The sequence below is a fragment of the Fistularia commersonii genome, chromosome 5 (assembly GCF_037954325.1).
Source record: "Fistularia commersonii isolate RoL2024-O1a breed Wild chromosome 5, RoL_Fcom_v1.0, whole genome shotgun sequence".
In the NCBI taxonomy this organism is placed as follows: domain Eukaryota; kingdom Metazoa; phylum Chordata; class Actinopteri; order Syngnathiformes; family Fistulariidae; genus Fistularia; species Fistularia commersonii.
In genome coordinates, this window is record NC_141288.1 from 301069 (window position 1) to 327500 (window position 26432).

Below are 26432 nucleotides of genomic sequence, written 5' to 3' on the forward strand. Positions count from 1 at the left end.
CTTACTTCCTAAACTACGTTCGCTTTCAGAGGCGCCGCGACAAAGGGAGCGTTTGCCGCCGTCATTACGGTAATGACCGGAGACCCGGAGAAACGGAAGCGAAACTTCCAGCTCGACCTTTGACCTTTGACGCTCCGTCCCTTACGTGACCCGAGCCGCGATCAATACGTCGGCTTTATACTAGAACTCGCTGGAAACTTGAGTGAAACTGGATTTTCTGTTTACTGTCCGTTCAAATCTTTCCTACTTGCAAGGGATTTTTGGCCTCCGGTCGTCACTCACGTCTATCGCCCGGAACCGTCGACGGTTCCGAGCAGCCAACAATGCAAGATGAAACGGCCGAGGCCCGTGACCCCCAGGGCTCGGTCAACACCCTGTGGTGTGAAAAATTGTGTCGAAGAAACGACAAAGGCCTCCATTAGTAATTGGTCTAATTACTATCCGACGTGAATGTGATTAGCAATAAAACGGAATGGAGTTCAAACATACAGAGAAAACACTGCACGTGTAGTAGTTCCTGTAGTTGTAGTTGGCTTCTAAGGGAAGTTGTTTTCTGTGAGGAAGCTAAACCCCCCCACCATCACCAGATACAGACACAGGAAAAGTTCACTCACTTTATATTTAACAAAAAGAAACAAAAATCAGCATCATGAGTTACAACAGCTTATGTTGGCAGCTGATGGGCTGTACAGGTCCGGCCGGGGCGCCGGGTCTGGCCTCGCCGCCCCGGGTCACGTGTCAGAGAAGCACCGAGATCCAAACAGACGACAAACAACATGACAAACGTCCCATTTCCTGTCGAACCTCCAAAGAACTGGAGACAAAAGTGCTTGAAACAAAAAAGAGTTTCCATCTTTTTTACATCTTGACAACTTTCTTTGACCTTTTTTTTTTTTTTTTTTTTTTTTTTAATTTTCAACCTTCTTCTAAACCCGTTCACCTTTTCCACTCCGACGACCACGTTTCCTTCAAATTTGCTGGGGGAAAATCTCCAGGAGAACCTGGATTTCCACAGAAACCGTCCGGAGAGCCGGACGCCGGCTCTCCGGACGGTTTCTGGTGTTTCAAACTAAGGTTTGCGTTAAAATCAAGAAGCTGGTCTTGACCCTGAGAGGACTTCTCAGATTTGACGAGAGTCCCGCCGGCCTGACCGGGATCTCTCTGGTTAAAAGCCCAAACGGGATAAAACGGGATAAAACGTCTCGAAAAGCTCAGTCTTTTACCGACCTGCTAAAAACAAAAACGCGCCGATCAATCCGAAAGGTCGATCGGCAATCTGTTTCCGCGGTAACCGTCAGGAAACGTCGTCGTCCGGAGTGCGGTGGCTTCCCTCCGATTCAAAGTCCCTTTCCGCCACCGTCTGTACCAGAAACACGACACGAGACAAACTGTAAAGTGCAGTTAGTGGATGAAGAGACGTCGGGACCGATCGTACCGCGGGGCGACGGGGGCCTCGGCCGTTTCCATGGAAACCACCTCACAAACGCTGCTAGCCTTTTGGTCATTTTTCGCCGAATGTCCAGAAACGGATAAATGGTACGCGTCGCGCTCCGGTCTTCCGCCGAGAAGGTTCTGGATCGGTGAGGACCGGTCGGAACCGGCGGCTTCCTCGGGACGAGGACCGTGTTTCCGGCCGCGAACCGCAGACTGGAGTTTGAGTAAAGGACGGCCAGCCGGCGCTCCGTCCCTCGCTCGGGACCGCACGTTCTGACCCGACCCATCGCAGCAAAGCCCGGGTGTTTCCCTCCGCGCGACGCCAAACATTCAGACGGCCGGTGCCGGGGGCCACCGAGGGTCAAAGGTCAGGGAGTCGCCGAGGGGCTCCGTACCGGGTCCGATTCCGTCTACGCCTCCTTGCTTATGGTATCGGAGAGGTTTTTGTGTGAGCGCCGCGGCTGCCGCTCGTGCTCACGTGCGCAGGACGCCAAGGTAAAGCTGCTGCCGTCCGGTGGAACATCCATGATTGTCTGATTCATGCTGGTGGGGTTTTTGCTCTTTCCGATTCGGAAGCCGAACGAGCGTGCGAGCGAGCGAGCGTGCGAGCGAACCAACGAACGAACGAACGAGCGAACGAACGAATGAACGAACGAACGAACGAACGAACGAACGAACGAACGAACCCGAGACACGCGCTTTTCTTTTCCCTCCGAAAATAGATTCCTCATCGCCGTGTGACGCCGCACAGGAAGGTCAAGGCAACAGACGCGACGGCGCCCCCTCCGGTCCCGCCCCCTCGCCGACGCCGCACAGACACACAAACACCTGGATACTGAGGGCAGATTGTCGCCGAAGGTTTTCGGAGCGAAACTGTAGAAAAATAGAATGCGGCAAATATAAAAAAAGACGGAATGAAAAGATGGGAGATTTACAATGATTCTCTATGTAGCTTATAAATACCGTTATCTACAAGTTGTGGTACAAAAATACTATCTGGGCTCCAAGTACCTGTTTCCTCACAGCGCCGCCGCGGGGGGGCAGGGAGGAGGTCACCTCACGCACGACCGCGACCGGGAAAAGCCGACGGTTTAGTTTTCGGCCGAGGTGGCGGCGGAGGCGTGGGACGCCTCCTCCCGCGGGCCCCGCCCCCCGCGCCGTAGCGTGTCACCGTGACGACCGGCCGCGCCGCTCGCAGCAGCAGTTAATAGTGTGGTTTGGAAAAGGGTTGGATTGTCGCGGAGGCGTTGCCGTGGTGACGGTGCGAGGAGCGCTCCGACAAAAACCAAAAGCGGCGGTCAAAGTTTGTGCGTGGCGCCGGAGCCTCCGGAGCGTGGCGGCGGCCCCCCGAGCCCCGCCCGCCCCGGGCTTCGGGCGGAGGGGCGAGCCGGTACCGCCTGGCTCCGCCTCCTCCGGCCCGGTTCTTTAAGGCAACTGATAGTTGAGGATTTTAATAAAAGCTTTTCTTAGAAAATGTACAAACGTCTGGATACAAACCTCTATGTCTGTCAGTAAAACACTGGATAGAAAATATATAAATATGCTTCTCTTCTCACTGTACAAGGTGCAGCTCCGCGGCCGCCTCGTCCAGGCGCTCCCATATGCACAATTGCTATTTACACCGAGGGGCGGAGCCCGGGCCGCGGCTCACGACGAGTCCGTGCAGGGCGACGGCGGCGGCGGGTAGAGGTGGTGCGAGTAGCTGCGCTCTGTGTAAGGCGACGGCGGGCAGCTCTCGCAGTTCTCCTCCGCCGACAGGTACTGGCTGCGGGGCGTCGGCGGCGGCGGGAAAGGCTCCGAATCGTAGTTGAGGTCGCTGGTGTAGCCCTTGGCGGCGACGCCCGACTTGAGCGGCGCCCGGCGGCCCGGCGTGTAGTCGCTGTCGCACACGTCCGTGCTGCAGGGGGTGGTGGGGGGGGCAAAGTGGCGGTACGTGTAGGGCCGGTAGCTGAGGACGGACACACACTCGTCACCACGGCGACACCATAAGACCTGTGTTTGTGCACCTGTAGGTCCGGTGTCTGTGTGTGTGTGTGTGTGTGTGTGTATGCGTGTACCTGTAGGACCTGTGTGTTGAGGGGCTGTTGGAGGAGTATCCAAACTCCATGGTGTACTGGGATCTGACGGTGGCCGGGGACGGAGGAGGATTCAGGATCTGAGGAGAGGGAGGTTCAGAGGGGGGTTCAGGTTCAGGTTCAGGTTCAGGTTCAGGTTCAGGTCTGCAGGGAGGTTCTTTAACAGTCAGAAGGAAAAGTTCATTCTTTATGGCTAAACATACCTCAGAAGGTGTGTAAGCTGAAAACTGTACTGTGTGTGTGTGTGTGTGTGTGTGTGTGTGTGTGTGTGTGTGGCCTCACCGGGGGGAAGTAGGTCCCCTTGGTGCTGGAGGAGCTGCTGGATGAAGCTCCGGTCACGTGCGCTCGGTCGTAGGGGGGCCCGCTGCTGCCCCCCATGATGCTGAGGGAGCCAATCACAGACTTCCCCCGGGACATGCCTGCAGAGAGACCGGCCAGTCGCAGATGAGCATTGGGTCGCCATGGAGACGGAGCGTCGGCGGTCGGGGCGCTCGGGTCACCTGGCAGCGAGCTGGACAGCGAGCCGGGGTGGGGCACGTATCCCAGCGGGACCGAGGACGGCCCGTGGACCACGAAGTCGGTGGTGACCGTCTCGCTGTCGTCCTTCATCTGCGGACACAGGACGCGCTGGCACACGAAGTACACGGCGCCCACCACGAACAGCGCCATCACCACGCCCACGATGGAGCCGATGGTGTTGTTGGGAGGCGGCGGCTCCTCCGTCGGGTCTGGAGACAAAACGGACGATCGATGACAATGATGATGATGATGATCGACGTCCGGAGGAGGAGCGTCGAAGCGGTTTGAACAAGTGGCACCTTCTTTTCTTGTTTGCACAGTTTTCTGTCAGTGTTCTATCAGTGTTCTATCTGTGTTCTATCAGTGTTCTATCTGTGTTCTATCTGTGTTCTATCTGTGTTCTGTCTGTGTTCTGTCTGTGTTCTGTCTGTGTTCTATCTGTGTTCTGTCTGTGTTCTGTCTGTGTTCTGTCTGTGTTCTGTCTGTGTTCTGTCTGTGTTCTGTCTGTGTTCTGTCAGTGTTCTATCTGTGTTCTATCTGTGTTCTATCTGTGTTCTATCAGTGTTCTATCAGTGTTCTATCAGTGTTCTATCAGTGTTCTGTCAATGTTCTATCTCCAAAGCCATGAAACCTTCTAGAGAAGACCAGACTCTAAATCCCCGTAAGTCACATATGTCAAAGTGACGCCAGCTGCTGGATGGAAATCTTGAGCCGGTTTCTCAGCTGCCAGACCATGAAAGAGAAGATCTCTACCGCCGTGTTCCCAAGTGCGCGGTTTGCCGATAAACTCAACATCCCGTACGCTGATATGCTGACTTTGAAGCCCGAAAAAGTGTGTTCGCACCACGCGGCGATCCTCTTGCGGTTGAAGTGGCGGGCGCGCCGCCGAACCTACGAACGGAGTCGTTCGAGCTCCGGTGCAATGACACACTGGAGGAAAGATAAGAGCGAGCAGGTGCCGCTGGGTTTGCATGTTTCATCCCCGACACGACGGCCCGGCTGCACGTCCAAGCTGCTCAGACGCTCTCTATAGCTGTGCAGACAACTTTTGTCTTTGCTGAAGCTAAACAACAGGAGCCGTCCTAGTGATCGGCACCTTCACTCAATCCTGAGGATTTCCTCGGCTCGGAGCCTGGAGCCTGGAGCCAGGAGCCAGGAGCCAGGAGCCAGGAGCCAGGAGCCTGGAGCCTGGAGCCTGACCCCGAGCACCAATGAACCCCGCCTAGTGTCGGCCTCAGCCTCGGACAAGTGAGCATCATAGCGCGGGAACCTATTCTTAGTTTTTAATTCAGTTCAATTTTTACATTTGTTTCTACAAGACGTGTGATTTTCATTTGAAGAAAGTATTGTTTTGTCTGTGAGCCATAGATTTTTGTATTTTATTTTATTTATTTTTCAGTTCACGGATAATTGCCAATAGGAGCCATGAGAAAGAATTCAATTAATTCGATTTTTTTTTTTAATTCCCATTTTCCTATTTAAGAGCAGTAACCGGTACGATCATAGAGCAGCACGATATTGCATCGCAGTTTATAACGCATGCAATTTCATTTATGCATTTAGGTCTTGGTTCGACAGGCTACGTTCAGTCAGTTCAAAATGTTTAAATAAAAACTGAACAAGTCCGACCCTCGGATTTTAACAAATTTGTATTTTTGGCCCTCTGCGTATTTGACTTTGAGATCCCCGCCCTGAGCATCGTTCAAGAACGGAGCGCCCGCGAGGACCGACTTAGCCATGATTGGACGGCCGGACAGGAAGGAGCGGCACCTGCCCGGACCCGCCTGTGGTTTGAAGACTAAGCGGGAAGCGTCCGACCGCGTGCGGACCCGCCCGGCCGCGATCGGACAACTGAACAGGAAGCTCCGCCCCAAGGGGACCTGTGATTGGAGGAGGGACGGGAAGTGACACTCACAGCAGCCGATCTCGTCCGAGTTGTCGGTGCAGTCCGTGTTGTGGTCGCATTTCTTGTGTTTGCCGATGCACTGGCCGTTGGAGCAGGTGAACTGGTCGGGGGGGCAGCGCACTGCGAGGAGAGGCGGGGGTGAAGACGAGGAGGAGGAGGAGGATGAAGAGGAGGATGAGGGCGGACGGGCCTCCTCACCTTCGCACTTGTTCTCGTCGGAGCGGTCCTGGCAGTTGACCTCCCCGTTGCAGCGCAGGCCCAGGCCCACGCACTGCCGGCTGTCGCACTGGAACTCGGCGTCGGAGCAGACGGGGCAGTCCTGCTCGTCGCTGCTGTCGTCGCACTCGGGGTAGCCGTCGCAGCGCCAGGCCTGCGGGATGCAGTCCACCTCGCCCGAGGCGCAGGAGAACTGCTCCGGGGAGCAGGTGGGCGGCTCTGAGGGACGGCGTCACACACGGCGCAGGTCAAACGGCGCCCGGCGGCGGCGGGGAGCGGCGAGACTCGGCCCGGCGCCTCACCTCCGCAGGAGAGCTCGTCCTGCAGCAGAACCAGGTGGACCGGGCAGGAGCAGCGGGTGGTCCCGTCCCCCTTCACGATGCAGATGTGGGAGCAGCCGCCGTTATCCCAGGTGCAGGGGTGTTTTCCTGCGGACACCACGGCACCGCCGTCATCGTCTGCGTCTCCGCGCCGTTAAACCCCCGTCTCGCTCGTTCCTCCGCGCTACTTTGGTCGGGGGCGCGGCGGCGGACTCACCGTAGTCCCTCATGTCCAGCTCGTGGACGGCGTGGATGTCGCTCAGGTAGGGGATGCGGGCCTGGATCTTGGTCCGGCCCTCCCTGGTGGTCTTGTCGATGCGCTCGATCATCTGCTGCTGCTTGTCGATCCAATAGAGGTGGTTCTCGAAGACGGTCAGGCCCACCGGCTGCAGGATGTTGGAGTCGGCCATCACGATGCGGTTGGCGCCTGCGGGGAGACGGCGGCGGGGAGAAACAACGAAAAGCTAGGTTGGAGGGTAAAAAAAACACAAACGAAAAGAGAAGGGGTGAGGAGCTGAGGGAGGGGCGGGAGGGGCGGGAGGGGGGGACAGGGACACGCTGAGGTCAGAGGTCGTCGCTCGGGCCCAATCCTGAACCGCGAGATCCAAAGTTGGGTTTCCGCAGGACTGGCGTCGAGCTTCGCCCCTCTCCGGACCCGGCCGTCCGCTCACCCGACAGGTCGCTGCTCTCGATGCGCCGCAGGTCCGAGTCCACCCAGAACAGCTTCCCGACCTGGTTGTCCACGGCGAGGGCGACGGGCTTCCCCAGCCCGCTGAAGAACAGGACCTCCCGCTCCGTCCCGTCCAGCGCCGCCCGCTCGATCTTCGGGGATCGATCCAGCAGGTTGGTGAAGTACATGTACCTGCGGGAGGCCGGAGGGAGGTCAGAGGTCGCCGAGCGGCCGATCAGAGGCGGCGGGCGCGTTCACGTACCCTCTCTCGGGGTTGACCACGATGGCGCGGGGCCGGTCGTGCTCCCCCCTCAGGACCACGCCCACGCGGCTGCCGTCCGTGCGCGTGACGTTGATGACGTTGGTGACCTCGCTGGTCCAGTAGATGAAGCGGTTGTAGATGTCGATGCTCAGGTCGTACAGCTGGAGGCCCTGGCCGCCGCCCGCCGCGCTCGCCACCACCGTCATGCTCTGCGGAGACGGCGAGGTTCAGAGGGCCTCGCCCAGGAGGGTGGGGGTTGCGGGGGCGGGTCGGGGGTCACTCACCTGGTTGCCGTCGTCCATGGCGCGGCGGATGACGCTCTGCTTGGAGTCGATCCAGTAGAGCTGCTTGTCCAGAGGGTCGTAGTCGACGGCGCGCACGTTCCTCAGGCTGTGGATGGGCAGGATGATGTCCGGGCTCTGCTGCTCGTCCATCACCATCCGGTTGATGGCCGTCTTCTGGCTGAACAGCAGGAAGGACGTGGGCGCTGCGGAGACACACAGCCGTCAGAGGCGGCGCTCCGGCTCTCCGGCCGCCTCCCGGACGCCGGCGCTCACCGCTGCAGGTCTTGTTGTCGTAGTTGAGCGAGAAGTGGGCGGGGCATCCGCACACGAAGCTGCTGACGGGCACGGCCAGGCACAGGTGCGAGCAGTGCCCGTTGGTGGCGGCGCAGGCGTTCCAGCCGCCCTGCCGCGACGAGTGGAACACCAGGATGTCCATGACGTAGTCCAGGTGGCCCTGGATGACGGTGCGGTTCTGCCCGCTGGTCTTGTTAGCGCGCTCGATGCTGCGCTGGCTCCAGTCCGTCCAGTAGATGTAGTCCTGGTACTGGGTCAGGCCGAAGGGGTGCGGGAGGTCGTCGGCGATCACCTCGCGGTCCTGACCTGGAGGAACGTCACCGCAACGTCTCAACAACCACAGCGAGGAAACACATGAACCGCAGGCCCTTCACCTCTGACCTCTGCCGACGCTCGGTCAGTGTTAGCGTGTGTGTGTGTGTGTGTGTGTGAGTGTGTGTGTCTGTGAGGCGTCCGTAGCGCTCGTCCTCACCGTGACTACGGCGGGAGACGAGGAAAGACCGCCGTGTTCGCCGCCAGCAAACCCTGCTTCCGAAAGCTGTGAGCTGCAAAATGTGCTCTGACCTCGGCGTTGATTCAATAAAATGATCACACCGTCAAATTGTTTTTCATTTTTGTTTTGTAAGTGGGAGTAAGTGTCAATTTGTTATTATTTTTATTGATTTGATGTCATTTTATTTTTCAGTATCAAATGGTTCGGCCGCTCACGACATGTTTATAATTTAAATGAGGATGTATTTTTCACGTTCATTTCAATGTCACTTGATATCTTTTCTTGTACAAACTAAAAAGGTGTTCATAAAGTTATTGTTTGTTGCAAGTGGATCTCTGTTTCTTCCTGTTTCCTTCTTCCATGTGAATAAGGACACAATGTAATGCAGAGGTGAACATCCCGCATTCTATGGACAAACCATACTACTGATAGTTGTGGTGGAGTGTGTGTGTGTGTGTGTGTGTGTGTGTGTGTGTGTGTGGGTAATAGGAAGCGTGAAGCAGTGCTCTACATGCAGCGGGTGTGTGAGCCGTGGAAGCAGACGGGTGACCTTCACACTGCGAGCGGAGGCTCTGCATTCACAGCGCCATGTTTCTCACCCAGCATGTTGGAGGACTCGATCAGCGTGGTGTCCAGGTCCGTCCAGTAGAGGCGCCGCTCGGCGTAGTCGATGGTGAGCCCGTTGGCCCGGCCCACGTTGGCCACCAGCGTGATGCGTCCCGTGCCGTCCATGGCCGCCCGGTCGATCTTGGGCTTCCCGCCCCACTCGGTCCAGTACATGTACCTGGAGGACGCGAGACGTTCAGGGTCACAGCGGTTCTCCTGTGGACACCGGCGTCGGACCTCTCGGACCCCTCGGACCCCTCGGACCCCCCAATCTCTGTCAGATCCGGTCTGATGCTTGCGGCGGTTGTGGCGGGACCGCCGTTGCCCGCCGGGGAACCGGTGAAGGATCTGCTCCGGGTCAAGCCCGGCCGCCCATCGTGGACCGGTTGACCGCCACCCACTGGGTCGGGTCCGATCCCGACCCACCGGAACCCGCGTTCGGCCGGCGGCTCTGTGAAGGGAAGAAGGTTCTGGTAAGCGGGCCTCACCCTTCGGCAGGGTCCAGAGCCAGCGCCCGCGGGCTGTCCAGGTCTTTCCACACCAGGACCTGGCGGTGCTGCCCGTCCAGCTTGGCCACCTCGATCCGGTTGGTCCCGGTGTCGGCCCAGTACAGGTTCTTCCCCAGCCAGTCCACCGCCATGCCCTCGGGGTAGTCCAGGCCGAACTCCACCACGTGCTCCAGGGCGCTGCCGTTCATGAAGGCCCGGCTGATGGTCTGGACCAGAACATTCGGGTCAGCGGGTTCGGAGAAACTTCTCCCCGACCGTCCGCGATTCGCCCAAGGCCGTCCGGGCTCCTGTCCCGGGCCGGCGCCGGTCCCGTCGCGCCTCACCTTCAGCGTGATGTCGGTCCAGTAGATGCGGTTGTCGGTGACGTCGAAGTCGAGGGCGGAGGCCTCCTTGACGCCGGTGAGCGGGATGGCCACGTTGTTGTTGTTGGTCTCCAGCGAGATGCGGCGGATGTCGGTGTGGCGGGAGAAGAGCAGGAAGGCCTCGGGGACGATGCAGGTCCTCATGTCGGCGATGAGCTCCAGGCCGATGGGGCAGCCGCACTGCACGCCGCGGGGCTTGAACAGGCACAGGTGGCTGCAGCCGCCGTTGTTCTCCGCGCAGCCGTTGGTGCCTGCGGGAGCGGGACGCCGTGAGGACGCCGAACCCCCTCCCCGTCCGGTTCCGACCGACGGACACTCACCGAAGGTCTTGTGCACGTACGTGGCCTTCAGGCCCATCAGGTCGGGCAGCTGGTCGATGATGAACTCGCGCTCGGCGGTGCGTTTGTGGACCCGCTCGATGCTGCGGCGCTGCCAGTCGGTCCAGTAGATGTAGTCTCCCAGCAGGGTGAAGCCGAAGATGTGAGGCAGCTTGTCCTCCACCAGCACCCTCCGAGCCGTCCCATCCATGTTCATCACCTGGACACACACACACACACACACACACACACACACACACACATCCGGTGTCACAACGCGCTAAGTGTCTCCCGGCTGCCGTTTCGACTCGGACCGGTCGGACGGCGACGCGCTCGTCCCTCCGCGGACACCCACCTCGATGACGTCCGTCTTGGCGTCCCCCCAGTAGATCTTGCGCTCCTGGTAGTCCAGCGCCAGGCCGTTGGGCCACCCCAGCGAGGTGTTGACCATGACCGCCCGCTCCAGGCCGTCCAGGTCGGCCCGCTCGATCTTGGGCACCTCCCCCCAGTCCGTCCAGTACATGTACCTGCGGCGGCGGCGGCCAACGACGACCATCGGTTAGCGGCGATGGAAGACCCCCGGACGAGCGGCGGCGGGAACGGACGGCTCACCCGGCCTCGGGGTCCAGGACGATGGCGCGGGGCTCGTCCAGGTCTTCGGACACCAGGATCTTGCGCATGGTGCCGTTGAGCCGGGTCACCTCGATGCGGTCGGTCCCGGTGTCGGTCCAGTACAGGTTGCGGGCGATCCAGTCCACGGCCACGCCGTCCGGGTGGTTGACCTGGGACGTGACCACAAACTGGGCGTCGCCGCCGTCGGGGAGCGAGCGGCGGATGGCCTTCACGTCGTCGTCCGTCCAGTAGATGTAACCGTCCACCGGGTCGTAGTCGATGGCGATGGCGTGTCGGATGTCGTCCACCTGCAGGATGATGTCGGTGAAGTCAGGCGTGTCCAGAGAGATGCGGCGCAGGTCGGTGCGGCGTGCCAGGAGGAGCATTTGGGTGGCACCTGCAGAAGAAGGCTCAGGTTAGCCTCGTCCCGACGGCTCTGACACTTCAGCTTCACTTCAGTCAGGATCCTGTTCACCAACATCCACTCACAACCTTTCAGAGGCTTCTTCTGGAACACGGCACCTTCAGAGGAGGGCCTGTCGCCCGCCCTACCCTTTCCACACATCTGCACAACCACCGCAGACAGCGGCACAACACCTGCACACTCACCTCCACCACACACTATATATGTATATGCATACATGCACTTTGTGTCTACAGATAAGTCTGTCACTACAGATTATATACATCTGCAGTTCGACGGTTCGGATCCACTCAACACACACACACACACACACACACACATTAGTTTGATTTCTAGCTCTGCAAAAGTAATATATCTGCATGCTTCATGTATCTACACAGGTTATAAACCTCCACCCCTTCAGAGTCTCCACAGTGAATCCACCTTCTCCATCTCACCCTGTTCTCTGGATCCTCCTACCTTCATCTCCTCTCTCACCATGTCCATCCATCTTCTCTTTGTTCTTCCTCTAGACCTCCAATTCCAGCCTCCATCTTCCAATATATTCACTGTTATGACCCAACCATCTCAGTCTGGCTTCTCTGACCTTCTCTCCAAAACACCTAACATGTGCTGTTCCTCTGATGGACTCATTCCTGATCTTCTCCATCCTGGTCACTCCCAAAGAGAACCTCCGCATCTTCATCTCTGCAACCTCTAGTTCTGCCTCCTGTCTTTTGCTCATTGTCAGTGTTTGTAGATCATCTCACCAGTGTCTCCTCCACCTTCCCTTTCCTTCTGGCTGATGTTCTTCTATTTCACAGCAAAAACACGCTATACAGATTATAAATATGTATAAAGACTGAATCGTCCCCTGTTGCTTTTCTTCCATGGTGAACTTTAAGTGTTTGTCTGTAGCCCAGGACGGACCGTCAGTATACTTGGAACATGGTTCTGCTGATGTGACAACACGCGCCTCTTGCCAACATGGAGGAGGAACATCTCACCATCTCTGCAGGTCCTCCCGTCCTCCAGCAGCTGGACGCCCGTGGGACATGCACACTGGAAGAAGGGGGGGGCCGGAGACAGCAGGCACAGGTGGGAGCAGCCGCCATTTTTAACCTGGCAGGGAGAGCTCACTGCGACGCACACACACACACACACACACACACAGGTCACAGTTACCCCTGACTTGGGTTCTGGAACCCTGTGAAGGTGCGAGGTCATGTGACTCACGTGGCGGCTGCCTCTTGGCGCTGAAGACGTGGATGTCCATCGGGGAGAAGATGTCCGAGTGGACGACGCGCTGCTCGCCGCCCGTCTCCTTCCTGCACGAGTGGATGGAGTGCGTCTGCCAGTCGGTCCAGAACAGGGTGTCCTCGTACAGGGTCAGAGCGAAGGGGTGGGGCAACTCCCCCTTCACCACCACCTCCCTGAAACACACACTGACCGCTCAGAGACCCGCCGCCGGCCGAGGGTCCGCCCTCCGGGCCCCCGCTTCGCTCCGGACGCCCGGCCTACCTGCGGGAGCCGTCCAGACTGCAGCGGTGGATGAAGTTGTGCTTGGCGTCGGCCCAGTACAGCTTCTGCTGGTCGTAGTCCAGGGTGAGGCCGTTGGGCCAGAAGATGTCCTTGTCGATGATCATGGAGCGGTTGGTGCCGTCCATCCCCGCCCGCTCGATCTTCGGGACCTCCCCCCAGTCCGTCCAGTACATGAACCTGCGGGGACAGGAGGACCCGCTTCAGACTCTGGACCTGAACCCCCTCCCCCGCCGGCGTCTCGCCCCTCTGCTGCAACCAGCCCGGCCGGGCTGATCGGAGGTGGCGGGGCTTCACCGGCGGGGGTGTTTGTCGGGGCGGGGCTTTTGCTGTGCTGCTAATTGTCCTCTTTGTTAGCCTTAATTACCATCACAGCTGGACCCCCCCAACACACACACACACACACACACACACACACACCAAACCCTGCCCTCCCCCCCAGGGGAGCCATGACCCCCGACCCCAGCAGGAGGGGCCCCCCTCCACTGAAAGCATCTATTTGAGCAGCAAACAGCCTGTCCTGCTTCTCCTCTTCACTTCTGTCACTGTTATTGTCGTTGTCAAGGAGACCTGGTCCTCCTTCTTCTGCGACTGCCGTGAAGTTCCACGGGATCCAAGGATTCGGGGCGACACGTCTCCCCCCTGGATTCCCCCGCGGCCCGGCAAAGTCGTAAAAAGCCTAAACGTTTCTCCAGCTGAGCCCCGGTGAGAAAGGAGCTGGAGGTCGAGCGGACGCGACCCGGCAGAAGAACCTGAATCCACCACAGACTCCGTGGACGAGCTGCCCGGAGAGAGAGACCAGGATGCTGGCACGAGCGTCGGGGGAACTTCTGTCTGGACGCGGCCTGCTGGAGGAGCCTCTCACACACTGAGCTGCTTTGTCTTCACCACCTGATGTGTTGAGGGTCCGGCTGAGGCCGGGCCAGATCTGCGTTCCAGAACCTGCCGAGGGACAGGTAGCACCACACGCTCCACCCTCCTTCTGATCTCTTCTGAGTCAGGAGCCCTACCACTCCTAGAACATGGCCTCCGGGACACACACACACACACCTGCACCACGGACCTGTCAGCTGACTCACAGCTGCTGTCACATGACTCTATGACCCACCAAAACACCATTGCGTCGGTTTGATCGATTATTTAGACGATATCTGCAGACTAACACCGGCGGCATCTCAACGATTCTATCAAGCATCGGCTGTTGCGTCTCGGGGAACCTGAACCGAATCCGGGATTTTAAAACAAAAGCGGTGATGTTAAACCGAGTCTGGGCGGTTCCGGACAGCGGGTGCTGTCGGGACCAGTCTTGGACTCACCCTCGTGCAGGATCCAGCGCGATGGCTCTGGGTTGGTCCAGCTCCTGCCAGAACAGGACCTTCCTCAGGGACCCGTCCAGCTCGGCCACCTCAATGCGGTTGGTCTCCGAGTCCGTCCAGTAGAGTTTCCCTCCCAGCCAGTCGCAGGCCAGCCCGTCGGGCGACACCAGGCCCGGGACCACCGTCTCCATGACGCCGGCCCCCGAGGCGTTGAAGGCGGTGCGTTTGATGGCCTCCTCGCTCACATCGCTCCAGTAGATCAGACCCCTCGAGTACACAAAGTCCACCGCGGCCGCGTCCTCCAGGCCCCCCACCACCACTGTGGCGTTGGCCTTCTCGTGGGCCGCGTCCACCAGGCGCAGGTCCCGGCGGTTAGCATAGAGGAGCAGGGGGACGCCTGCAGCATCACACACACACACAGCTGTTTGAGACAATAGTTCACCCGTTACATTTTATTCCTGTGTTTATTTCTGAAGCTGCCCGGGTTTCTCCCGCTCGCCTCAGCTTCGATTTGCCCTCCGTCCCCGTCCGTTGTGTTTGCTGTCCAGGTGAGGCTCGGCAACAAACCCAAACCCAGCACGCGACGCTGTTCAAGAAGTTACATAACCGAGCCTGACTCTGTAGAGCTTCCCGGTCCTGAGAATTTTGGCAGAATGTGGTCGTGACGATTGGACGAGAATTTCTTCACCCCTCGTCCCAGAGGCCGAACCGACGAAGCCTCTGGGACGAGAGGTGAAATTTCTCGACGGGAACCGAGCCGAAGGTGGTGAAGCACACGGAGGTGATTGCACAGCGGCGGGCAGATCCAAAGTCGGGCCTGAAGGGACCGGAGAAGGCCACGGCGCCGTCACGCCGTGCAGACCTGAAGTGGCGACGGCCGGCTCTCCTAGCGGGGGACGGAGACGCCCGCAGTGTCTTCACCCCAAATCCAAAACACACACTTCCCTCGCCACAAACACAGCAGGCAACACAACCAAGCAAACAAACAGCGCAGCGGCTCGACCCGGACGCCCGCGGGAGCAGGACCTCCACCCGCGGCCCGCCGGCCTCCGGCTGCGTTCTGCCAGAGCGGGCGGACACGGCGTGGAGCCCGGCGGACCCCATACCGGGTCCGAACCCGGTCGGCCTGATTCACACCTGACGTTTGGAAGATTCTGGAGTTCGGTGCGGTTCCACACTGAGATGGTTCTAATACCAGGACCGGACCAGGGCAGCTTTGAGATGGTACCTGACGGATGGCCCTGGTTGAAATTTCCATGTTCAATCAGCTTTATTGAAACATTTGAATGCTAGTTGTGATTGAGGCAGCGAACTGCAGGGATCTCCACATCCAGGATGATCCTGGATGCGATCCCGGTGTTTCAGCCGGTTCTGGTCCCAGGAGTGGGTCGGCGGACCAGCAGAGAACACCTCCTCCGGGTGGAGGCTCCTCTCCGAGCCGGGCTTTCCTCCGCCTTCCGCCGGTTCGAGTCAAAACAAAGCCGGGCTGCTGCTCACGGCATGCTAGGAGCTACTAGCCGGGAGTGAAGTTCCAGGCTGCTAACAGACCGCCGGGCCGGGCCGGACCGGGCCGGCACATCGTGTTTATTCCGGTCCGAACCCGGATTTCTGTCCGGATCGGCGGCCGGCCGCGGTTCAGGTGCTAATGAGCGGAATTAGGGCGAATTACCCCGGCTAGCTGCGGCGCTGCTAGCCGGGGACGGGCGTCCGCCGCGGCTGTTGTTGCTAGCGGCTCCAAGTTGGAGGATCCAAACTTGAGGAGCCCGTATTCTCGGCCGACGGATCGGCGGTGGAACCGCGGGTCGGGGCGGCCCGCCGGGGGTTCGGCCGCTGGGCTCCGGCGAACCGCGGCTCCCCGGGGCCGCTTGCGGTTTCCGTCCAGCCGCGTAGCCTCGCAGGCTAGCCGCGCTAGCTTGGCTCGGGAGGAACCGGAGCCCCGGAGCGGGCCCCGGGCCGGACGGAACCGCGGTTCGCCGCCTTCAAACCCGCCGCCCGAGACCCGGGGGGACGCTTCGGACCGCACCGGCCCCGACGGGGAGGCGAACCGCGGTGACGGAGGCCGTTTTTCGGCGGAACTCACCTCGAACGAGGAGACAAAAACTACACAACAACAGAGTCCGCAACACGACACCCATCTTCCTCCGCCGAGGGCCTCCGCCGCGCCTCCTCAACGCGGGGCTCCCATCGCGGCGGCCGCCTCCTCCGGCGGAAAAAGGGCAGATTCCCGTGGAGCCTCCGGCGGTGGTGGTCGCGGTGGCGGCCGTTAAATGGTCCCCGCTTCCATGCCGACGGCGGGCTGCGTCTGTGTGGCTGCGGCGGTCCAACTCTCGGTGCCTCACATTGTCCTGCAGGAGAGCCGTCGTCTCCTTCCGCTGTGAGGAAGCGGCGCTGCTCCCCTCCTCCTCTTCCTCCTCCTCTTCCTCTCCTCTTCCTCTCCTCCTCCTCTTCCTCCTCCTCTTCCTCCTCCTCCCCTGTTCCGCCACCTCGCCGCCGCTCCTATTGTCAGGCTCTCCCGGCCGTGGGTTGAGTTACACGCGGAACAACCCGCCGCCTCCACGCCGGGCTGCGGGGCGGAAGGAGGGCAGAGCTGCGGAGGGTCGCGGCCCGACGGGACTAGTTGGACTCGGGGAGCGGCGGACACTGGATGCGGGGCAACCGGGGAACCCGGGAAGGTCCGGGGAGGGGGGACCCGAGGGGGAACCCGGGTGTTCTGGGGGAGAACCGAACCTCCGGGGGTCCCGGAGACAACACCCGGCCGAATCATGAGGGCCTGCAGGTGTGATCTGACGTGTTAGTGACAGAGACTGAACAGGTTCTGGAGCTCCTGTTGTTGACCGGGACGCAGAAGCAGAGCAGCTCCTCACTTTGGATCTTCTCTCCAGAGTTCAGCGGCTCTTCTTTCTTCCATAGCGCTCAGCGCCGGGTGGAGTGACGCTCTTCGACCACAAGGGGGCGCTGTTTCCCCGCTCAGACTCCAGCCGCGATCAGCGATCTACTCTCACAATGTGGGAAATACAAATACACAACTCCTGAAGCTATCTTTACATTTCCAAGGTTGATCTGGCTTTTCGAAAATCTGTTTTCTCACCACTTCCAAGATGAAACTCAAACCTGATGTGTTCCTGGCTGCAGCCAGCAGGCAGCAGCATCCCCCGCTGGGCCCCCACAGTCCTTCAGCGAACTTCTGAGGCCTTACATGAGCATCGTGAGTGAGGCGCTTCTATTTCACAAACACCCGCACTCATTCACACAGCAGAGACGTAACCATCCACCCTCTCGTTCACACGTGTCTCCACTGAACTTGGTGCATGATCTCGGACCGTGGCGGGAGCCCTGAAGAACCCCACGCAAACACGAGGAGAACATGTAGACTTCACACAGAATCCGGCTGGGACCTTCTGGATGGCTGCCAGCAGACACCTTCGCTCAAAATTCACAATTTTTAATTTTTACGAGAACAAAACATCAAGTTTGAAACCGAAGCGTCACTCCACAAAACAAGACCAACTATTGCCGTCGATCGATCGATCGATCGATCGGTAAAAACCAGAGCGGGCGTACAAGTGATAATAGGAGTGTTGCTGCCGCCTGCCGGTGAACCCGCGCAGCAGCGGCTTCACAGTACAAAGACTGGTAGGAAAATAGTGCATGAAAATCAACTAGAAAGAAGCAGGTCGTAAGAAAACACAGAACATTAGTGCAACCAGCAGGACCAGGACCCAGCGGGACCAGGACCCAGCGGGACCCCCCGCTTCGGGCGTCTGAGGCTCCTGGAAGTGAGAAGACATGCAGGTGCTCATTTCTACGCAATTGCGAGCGAGTTGCCCCGCAGTCGTGTCCGGCGTCTCGGAGGCAGAGCGCCGCCTGTCTCCGCCCTCCGACCCGTGCGGCGGAGGGGACCCCAGGAGAACGCGTTGGCGCCCGTCGTCGTGGCCTCGGAGGCTTCCTGAGTTTCAGGGAGTAAAAGTATTGCTGAAGTTCCGACGAAGCAGCGGGATGAAGATGAAGAACCAAAGTGGGGAGGGGAATAAAACTACAAGAACCGATGGGCCGAAGGACCCGGGGTCTCCGGGGGAAAAGGGCCGCGTTCGACGACGTGTCGGCTCGACGGGAGTCGTGAGGTCACGTCGCCGTGGAAACCCTCATCTGATCCTTCACAAATGCCTTGGAAATCCATGTTCTTCAGACCTCGGGGTTTGTTTTTGTCCGATCTGAAGAGCACGAGGCAGTTCTGATGACGGGGTTCAGCTCGGCCTGGCGAAACACCCGTCAACATTCGGGCCGACAACAAAGTCCTGAAATGCAGTTGCAGAAGAAGCCCTACCATCACAAGAGGGAAGGAATAAACGACTGAATCAAATCACAGTATCAGGAAAACGAGTGGGAAAAAAGAAGAAAATCAGATCTTTACAGAAAATAAGGACCTCAATTAAAGGTGAAACATCTGTCCGTTCTCTTTTCCATCCATGCGCTCCCCCGAAATAAAAGCATCGAAATCACTACCGTGATACTCCTCCTCTGGTCTTGAAAACATGTTTGTGTTTTCCACTTTGCCAGTGAAGATTCAGCTGCATTGTAAAAATGTCATTTTGGTGAGCACGGTATTGATCCTACTGGTTATTGACAGATAACGGCGGCTTGTACAACAGGCTCCAGTGAGTTGAAGAAAACACTGCCAGAAGAAGTGAGGAATATTACAAAAAATTAAAAAGTACTTCATACGTGATATTCATCATCGTAAAAATACCAATATTTCACTCCGATGGTTGGTTTGGATCTGAGTGTTCGTGTCTGATAGCAGTTATTGATGACACAGAACGTATATCTGAGGTGAGGACCAACCATCTGAGGAGCATATCTGGTCCTGGTCAGTGACGATGTCATCTGGTCTCCCCGGCCAATCGCAGTCCGGTTCCGCTCTAGTTTTGTGCTGTTGAAGATGCGGCGGCGGCGGCGGCACGCTCCATTACACCTCGTAGTGGAGGTCGTTCAGCTCCAGTCTGGTGTAATGGCGCCGGTCGAACGACTCCATCGCTTTTCTGCCGCCGACTGCGAGCGCCAGCGTCAGAACGGCGAGCCCCAAAACCATGAACGCCACCATGCTGCTCTTCACGGCCCCCCGGGTCACCACCGCTTTACCTCGGGTGCCACTCAAGTCCTGGAGGCCAGGGCTGTACGGAGGGGTGTGGTCCTTCTGGGGGTCTTCTGGGGGGGCAGGATCAGACTGGGGGGACGGACCACGCCGACTGGCTGATTCTCTCTGACGCGGGGACACATTCTGGGGGACGGGGTCTTTGGGAGGGACGGCCGCTCTCGGCGCCTGGGTCATCCTGGCAGTGGACGGATCAGCAGTACTTCTCATAGTAGTAGTTGTAGTGACTGTAGTAGTAGTAGTAGGAGGAGCAGTACTTGTGGTTGTGGGAGTAGCAGTCGTGGTAGAAGTTGCAGTAGTAGTGGGAGTACTAGTAGTAGTAGTGGTGGTGGTGGGGGTGGGGGTGGGGGTCGGAGCTGTGGTAGTAGTTGTGGTACTTGGAGTGGTACTAGTAGTAGATGTTGGAATGATGGTGGTGGAAGTGGTCGCTGCTATAGTTCTATCTGTTACCTCTTTGCTGTCATCAAAGACAGGAAGTGATGTCGTGGAGCTCTGAGCTAGCTCTAGGACAGGAAGTGATTTCGTGGAGCTCTGAGGCGGCAGTAGGGCAGGAAGTGATGTCGTGGCGCTCTGAGCCGGCTGCAGAACGGCGACAGTATTAACAGGATGACCTTTTCCTTTTCTGGGGTTTTTATTTTGCTTCTTGCCCATCTTGTTAGGCCTTTTGGTTGTTGTTGTTGCTGCTGTTGTTGTTGACGTTGTTGTTGTTGTTGCTGCTGTTGTTGTTGTTGCTGCTGTTGTTGTTGTTGCAGCTGTTGTTGTTGCTGTTGTTGTTACTGCTGAGATTGTGATTGGAGGATGTACTACCTCTAACACGGTTATGGGCTTGACAGGTGGGGGAGCCGGAGTCTCTATGCTTGGCGGCGTGGCCAAGCGGGTCGTAGTCGTCGTGCTCGGGGACTGTGTTGTCACAGGCAGGGTCGTACTTGGCATGGCGGCGGCGGTGGTAGGTGGAAGCGGCACCTGCGTGGTGGTGGTCGTCGTGGTAACCAGCCTCAATGTGGTGGGATGAGTCAGGCCTGGAAGGACAGACAACAAAATAGGAAATTCATTTTAATCCTGCTCCGGTGGATAAAATGTGGAGCCACATAACTCCGGGCTCAAGCCACAATTCTGTCATGTTGCTATAGCAACTAACTCTTATCACCACCGACTACGAGGGTCCGTGACATGTCGTCATCCGTCGAGAGACAATTAGGGTTTTCGCCACACTGAGACCCAACAATCTGAAGATTCTGGAGAACTATCCGTGCTAAGAAATCATCGGGAGACGGGTGTTTGGCGGTGATGACGTCAGAGAGGGCGGAGCCAGCGCAGACCTTTGTAGATGTCGTAGGTGTTGATGCCGTTCTCCGCCTTCATCAGAGGACAGTCTTGCTCGGTGGGACAGTGGAACAGGAAGCAGTTGTCGTCACCGGAGTGTTTGTTGGCGTTGAACACGGCCATGTTGCACTTGGCACCTTCGGAAACATGGAAGGGGGGGGTCTTTAACATCCGCGTACATGGCGATCATGGAGGCGTGGTCGGTGCGTGTGCGTGTCGGACCTGGTTTGACCTCCTCAGAGCAGCAGGCCAGGACGCAGCCGCGCTCCGATTGGACGACGCGGGTGTCCATGGCCGTCGCCGGGCGGTTCAAGGCCAGCCTGACGTTGACGATGGCGTCCTGATGCTGCCTGGAGAAGCACATGTCTTGTTCGGCCCCCGCCGCCACCGTCAGTGCGGTGACGGCGAGTAGCAGGCCGATCGCCCGCCAGGGGCCACAGGTCCGCGGGGGGGCCATGGCTGCGGGCGCTCCACGCGGCGAGCCGGAATAACCTCCGAAACGATGGCGGGAGAGTCCAGATCCAGGACAGGTGACTGCGGGAAAAAAATCATTATATAAGATCCAGAGAATAGTGCAGTTTATGGAGTTAAAATACACAAGTAGAACAAAATGATCGGGCAGGTCAAAAGTCAGGGGAGCACGTCGCGGAAGAGTCGACACCGGTTCATTTCAGATTCGAGTCAAGGTTGGCTGTCCTCTTTTAAGAGTCAAGTAAAGTCACTGCAGCTGAAGTTTGACCCCGACGTCGTGGTGAAGCAGCAACGCCTGCAGGAGCCACCGATAGTCGGAATTGATCGCGGGGAGAAAACCTCTCCGACGCCGGTGTGAACCTTTGTTAAAATCCCGGACGGACACACGGCACAAACATCTATAAATAATCGATTTCAGAGATGAGTCAGACTCCCGTTTTAACACAATCAAACCTATTTTTAGTCCTTCAAAGGGCCGCTGACGTCTGAGACGTTGCTTCCCACCCAGATCAAGAAAGGCACCCTAATTAGACAACCGCCAGGCGGGTAAAAATAGAAATCTAAAAACGCTCCTCGAGGTGCTAGGCGGCGATCCAGACTCACCGGGCGTCAGGAGGGACGAGTCCTTCATCAGAGTCCGAAGTCCAGGACCAGAACTTTGGTCTCCAGACGGGACGGGCTGGGCTTGGTTCACCTTATCTGCTGTAGGACCCGCCTTCACGAGGGCCGCTCTGCCCTCCGCCCGGACCTGCAGGCACAGCGCTGGAAACCAGGGCAAACAACCCTGTTACACTCTGACAAACTTCAACAGAAACGGGACAAAATACACAGAGAAGTACAGAGAAGAAAGCATCTTTGAATAGAAAATAATATTAACGCTAATATGAATAAAACTGTCCCAGACTCTGATGAACGTCTTCAATCTGACTGCCTTTTCTTGGAAATACGACTTTCTTCAAATGAATCATCGAGTTAACTTTCTCTTCATTTCATTGACTCGTAAGGAGTTGTTTTTCCTCGAGTTGTCGGAAGAGAACAAGGAAACAAAGTTAGTTGTTTGGAAATAGCGTTACATTTTCAAATCCAGCTTAAAATGCTGTCCTTTCAAAACATTAGCCTTGCTAAGCTAAAATGCTCAAATGCTAGCCGGCTAGCCGCTAGCTATAACCCGCTTCCCAGCTGGGCGAAGCGGAACACGGCCAAACCCGACGACTAGTCAGCCGGGTGGGTAACAACCGGTCAAACAGCTGTCCGCATAACTAGTTCAGCTGGTGACTAGCTGGTTAGCCGTGAGCTAAAGTGCGCGGGTGAACTTTGTCGGGGGCAGCGGGGCGCGCGGTGAAAATGCGGGAAACGGCCGGTGACGGCGGAGCGGGACCGGAACCGCCGGGACGGCGCGACGTCACCGGAGGACCGGCCGGCGATCCCGGGGCCGCGACTTTGCCGGCTGTTACCGGTAACGGCGGCACACGCTGTCTCGACATGTCGCCGTGACGCCGCTCGCCTGCTGTTAGCGGGCGGCGGGTACCGGAGAGCGGGGCTGACGCACCTGCGCCTTCAGCGGGGATGCGGCATCCGTCCGGCCGAGGGTCGTCCTCGGAGCCGCGCGGTCCCGGCGACGGAGCGGAGCTTCTCCCGACGCGGGGAGGCGTTCGTCCGCCTCCAGACGTCCGATAATGGAATCTCGTCGGGCATCAGCCGCTGGACCGGAGGAGAAGGACCGGCGGAGCTCAGACGGCCGGTGATCCGCCCGCGGCTGCCGGTGCGTCGCGTCTCCGGCTGGAGGAGCCCGTTAGATGACGGCTGGCGCGGAGGAGCTGCTCCTCCGGAGGCTGACCCATTTTAGTCTTTGTCCTCCGGAGGGGGGGGGGGCTCCCGGTAACATGCGCCCTCCGCCGACGGTTCGGATCCGCTCAACACACACACACACACACACACACACACAAACACATACACACACAGGATTTCTAACCAGATCTGCGGCAGGAAGAAAAGCGGCGGCATCAATAATAGAAAGGATGAGGAACAATGGAGCGGGAGCCCCCCTTCTCCCAGACACACTAACCCACAACCATTACTGACACACACACCAAGTCACTGACACTGTTTACTAACCAAACACTGGATTACTGACTACACACCAGGTCCCTAACACTATTTACCAACCCACACTGATTACTGACCACACACACCAGGTCAATGACACCGTTCACTAACCAAATGCTGGATTACTAACCACACACACCAGATCGATAACACTGCTTCACTAACCAAACGCTGGATTACTGACCACAAACACCAGGTCCCTAAAACTATTTACTAACCCACACCAATTACTGACAACACACACCACGTCACTGACACTGTTTACTAATTCACACCAAATACTGACCACACACACACAGCAGGTTAATAACACTGCTTTGCTAACCAATCACTGGGTTACTGACCACACACCCTTTTCTGGACAGCGTCCCTCACAAACATGCTTCCTGACGACAGACGGGTTGACTGACAACAAACCGACCGGCTTCCAGACTAAACTGTTTATTGACAACAGACTAGGTTACAGGTAAACACCGGTTTACAAATACAAACCAGCGGCGTAGCGAGCTGTTTACTGACTCAGGAAGCACCTTCATGCGTGAAAATGTTTCAGCGGACGGGTTCGAGGCGCCGAGGTTCAAATAGTCAAACCTTTTGTCAGTTCACAGTATTTGATCTGAATACAACCATTCTACTTTATATTAGGCAGGCAAACATTGTGCTGGATAATATCAATCCGTCGTAAAGCAATCTGCAACGCTTCTGCCGTCTCATCGGTTCCTCCCGAGGAACCTCTCCAGCAACACTTATTTCTGGCTTGTTTTCTTCAAGAGCCGGCTCGTGTGAAGCTCGGCGTTAAGGCATTATTACAAAATAAGATCCGGAAGGTCTAATGCAGGGGTGGGCAAACTGTTTGGCTCAGGGGCCGCATTGACTTTTGAAATTTGACAGACGGGCCGGGTCACCACAAGATACAATACAAATAAAAAAAACACGCATTTGTTCACAGGACACATCATACTCGTCTGTCATTTGCTTTGAAAATAAAACCAGCTTGGTTTTGAAGGCTCTGACGTTTGCTTGCATTTCACACACAAACCATTTTTCTCCCTTGTAGCTTCACGTCCAGCTCATTCATGTGTGTCAGGATGTCCACAGTAAAGGCTAAATCACAAAGCCAATCCGTGCCATTCGGCTCAGGAAAATTCTCAGGTGTTCTCAAGTAGCTCCAAAATAAAATCATCTCCTGTTTGAGCTCCCACATTCATTGATCCAATCATTCAATCGTTCACATCAAGTATGAACTCTAGCAGTCTTTGCTGGGCCAGATTAAAAAGACCAATGGGCCGGATGTGGCCCGCGGGCCATAGTTTGCCTACCCCCGGTCTCATGAGAATACTAACATTTACACCTAGAAAGATTTTCCCTGTGGAGCGTCAGCACATGATCCGGGGACTCCGGACACCTGCAGAGCAGCAGTTTCCTGCCTGGCGTTGGCTCACTGGCAAATTACAGATTTACTGATGGAACAGACGTTCACCGAATGAACCCGTGAAGAGACAACCAACTGCTCTACTAGCTAATCACGGGTTACTGACAACTTCATTGCGGACTGAACACACCGTGTTAACGTGCAAAAACCAACACCCGACTAGTTTACTGACTACATGGGTGACCAGTAAGAGACACCGGACTGGTTTGCCTACAATGCACTGGTTTACTGATCAAACGCCGCTTTTCACACAACACAGCGGTTTATCCGCTGGCTCTCCGGCATCAAGTCGACCGAGCGGACGGGTTCACGAGACGGGACCGGCAACGGGCGCCTTTCCTGTCCGAGCGCCGGCGTCGCCGCCAACCAGTGGAGCTCCTGCCGACCTCGGGGAGCTCCGCCTGGCAGAAGAAAGACCGAGGGAGACTTTTTGAGGGGGGACATTGTATTTTGTTCAAAGACGAGAGCAGACAGAAGGTGGAACATCCAGGGAGAACGACGAGGAGCAGAAGGTCCGGCAGCGGCCGCTGGACGGCCCGGAGCGGTCCGGGCCCAGACCCGGAGCGGTCCGGGCCCAGACCCGGAGGAGGCTTTCAGTCTGATTTTATTTTTCGGGAACCTTGGTCCGTTCTCGGACCGAACCCCGAAGAACACAGAGCTCCGGCACACGTCTGGAGCCGTGAAGGAGAAACGGTCCGTCCATGTCGCTTGGTCTTCTGTAGGTCCAGAAACAGATGGTCGGTCCGGTCGGCCTCGGCGGGTCAAACCTCCTCAGCCATCTCCACGTCCTCCTGGCCTCCTGCCGCTCCCTCCCCCTTCTTCTTCTTCTTCTTCTTGGCGGCGGGCGGCGCCTCCTGCTTCGTGGCGTCCACTGGAAGGAGACAGAGAGGTCAGGTCAGGCACGCAAAGCGGTTCTGGTTCCGGTTCCGGTTCTGCCGGAGGTCCGAAGCCTACCTTCCATGACGGCCTTCTCCTGCTGCAGGTGCTGCAGCTGCTTCAGCAGCTTCCTCCTCTTCTTCCCGCTCAGCGTGATGTTTGCTCTGGCACTGGAACTGAAGCACAAAGAGCCGTCAGCGGGGCGGCGGAGGGGAGCGGGCGAGTCGGGCGGGCGGCCGGCAGCGAGCGGCGGCTGACCTCCTCTTCTTCAGGTGGTGGACGGTGGTCAGACCCTGGTCCACCACGGCGCCGACAATCTGACGCCTCTTCCTCTTCTCCAGGCCCAGAACCCGCCGCCGCTTGAACAGCTTCTTCCCCAGTTCCTGAGGGAGAACCCGAACCACGGTCACCCCCTGCAGCACCGCCACCGCCCCGCGTCCACGCAGACGTTCGCACCCACGGCCGCCGTGACGTCACGGAGAGGCGGCCTGACGTCAGAGACACGGACCTCCGCCTGCCGGGACTCGAGCAGACGGTCCCGCGGTCGACCTCCGGTCCGGGTGTCGACCCCCCTACCGGGTGGGTCGACCTCCGATCGAGGGTTTCGACCTACGGTCGGGTCGGGTACCGGGTTCACGGCGCTGACGTCACGCCGCCACGCCCTGCTAACTCGCCACGGCCGTCCGGGGACAGACACCCGGTCCACTTCCCGGTCCGCTCTTACCGTCTTCGGTCTGTTGATCTTTCCTCCCGGCGGGGACATGTTGCCGCTCCTCACGTGGATCTGGTCCGTCTCTTCTTCTCCGGTGGAAAGAGGTCTTATCTCCGGGGGCTCCGGCTCTCTGGCGCCCCGCCGGCCGTCTCCGGTACTGACCGCGGGGTCGGGCCTGCGGACCGGGAGGGATAAAACCTCAACTCGGGATAACTAGTCCTCG

At 57.9% G+C, this 26432-nt stretch overlaps 3 protein-coding genes across 5 annotated transcripts; all 3 read right to left on the bottom strand.

Annotated features, from left to right (window-relative positions):
* Window positions 1–600: 600 nt before the first annotated feature.
* Window positions 601–16552, bottom strand: lrp6 (low density lipoprotein receptor-related protein 6). 2 transcript variants are annotated; one of them, XM_086146253.1, is made up of 23 exons: window positions 16218–16415; window positions 14138–14534; window positions 12804–13001; window positions 12519–12715; window positions 12290–12421; window positions 10880–11276; window positions 10623–10794; window positions 10271–10487; window positions 9912–10201; window positions 9568–9794; window positions 9073–9257; window positions 7960–8286; window positions 7687–7889; window positions 7403–7611; window positions 7142–7332; window positions 6688–6897; window positions 6453–6578; window positions 6133–6369; window positions 5944–6054; window positions 4010–4237; window positions 3792–3928; window positions 3492–3589; window positions 601–3382 (listed from the first exon to the last, which is right to left on the bottom strand). In XM_086146253.1, the coding sequence occupies exons 1-23, from the start codon at window positions 16270–16272 to the stop codon at window positions 3082–3084; spliced, it is 4845 nt and encodes a 1614-aa protein (XP_086002379.1). In that variant the 5' UTR covers window positions 16273–16415; the 3' UTR covers window positions 601–3081. The 2 variants fall into 2 exon arrangements, with proteins under 2 accessions (XP_086002379.1, XP_086002380.1); XM_086146254.1 differs by having other exon boundaries at window positions 2953–3382; window positions 3792–4237; window positions 16218–16552.
* A 1012-nt stretch (window positions 16553–17564) lies between these two features.
* On the bottom strand, window positions 17565–23027 carry mansc1 (MANSC domain containing 1). Of its 2 annotated transcripts, none has more exons than XM_086146257.1 (5): window positions 22633–23027; window positions 21687–21885; window positions 20835–21146; window positions 20609–20749; window positions 17565–20308 (listed from the first exon to the last, which is right to left on the bottom strand). In XM_086146257.1, exons 2-5 carry the CDS (start codon window positions 21712–21714, stop codon window positions 19104–19106), a joined length of 1686 nt encoding a protein of 561 aa, XP_086002383.1. In that variant the 5' UTR covers window positions 21715–21885; window positions 22633–23027; the 3' UTR covers window positions 17565–19103. The 2 variants fall into 2 exon arrangements, with proteins under 2 accessions (XP_086002383.1, XP_086002385.1); XM_086146259.1 differs by having other exon boundaries at window positions 21687–21845; window positions 22633–22767.
* A 2021-nt stretch (window positions 23028–25048) lies between these two features.
* On the bottom strand, window positions 25049–26320 carry c4h11orf98 (chromosome 4 C11orf98 homolog). Its single transcript, XM_086146095.1, has 4 exons — window positions 26222–26320; window positions 25756–25880; window positions 25576–25673; window positions 25049–25492 (listed from the first exon to the last, which is right to left on the bottom strand). The coding sequence occupies exons 1-4, from the start codon at window positions 26258–26260 to the stop codon at window positions 25383–25385; spliced, it is 372 nt and encodes a 123-aa protein (XP_086002221.1). The 5' UTR covers window positions 26261–26320; the 3' UTR covers window positions 25049–25382.
* Window positions 26321–26432: the final 112 nt, after the last annotated feature.

Bases quoted from the DNA above. Each gene is read 5' to 3' on its own strand.
- lrp6 (XM_086146254.1), bottom strand. From the start codon at position 16,272: ATGGGTGTCGTGTTGCGGACTCTGTTGTTGTGTAGTTTTTGTCTCCTC. The intron at 9,258-9,567 runs GTGAGGCCCGCT...CGCGTCCTCCAG, and splicing joins GCTCTGGACCCTGCCGAAGG to GTACATGTACTGGACCGAGT. The intron at 7,612-7,686 runs GTGAGTGACCCC...CCGTCTCCGCAG, and splicing joins CCATGGACGACGGCAACCAG to AGCATGACGGTGGTGGCGAG.
- mansc1 (XM_086146257.1), bottom strand. From the start codon at position 21,714: ATGAAGGACTCGTCCCTCCTGACGCCCG. The intron at 20,750-20,834 runs GTCCGACACGCA...ATGTTTCCGAAG, and splicing joins CTCTGAGGAGGTCAAACCAG to GTGCCAAGTGCAACATGGCC. The intron at 20,309-20,608 runs GTCTGCGCTGGC...CTGTCCTTCCAG, and splicing joins CACCTACGACATCTACAAAG to GCCTGACTCATCCCACCACA.
- c4h11orf98 (XM_086146095.1), bottom strand. From the start codon at position 26,260: ATGTCCCCGCCGGGAGGAAAGATCAACAGACCGAAGACG. The intron at 25,881-26,221 runs GTAAGAGCGGAC...GTTCTCCCTCAG, and splicing joins AGATCAACAGACCGAAGACG to GAACTGGGGAAGAAGCTGTT. The intron at 25,674-25,755 runs GTCAGCCGCCGC...TTTGTGCTTCAG, and splicing joins CACCACCTGAAGAAGAGGAG to TTCCAGTGCCAGAGCAAACA.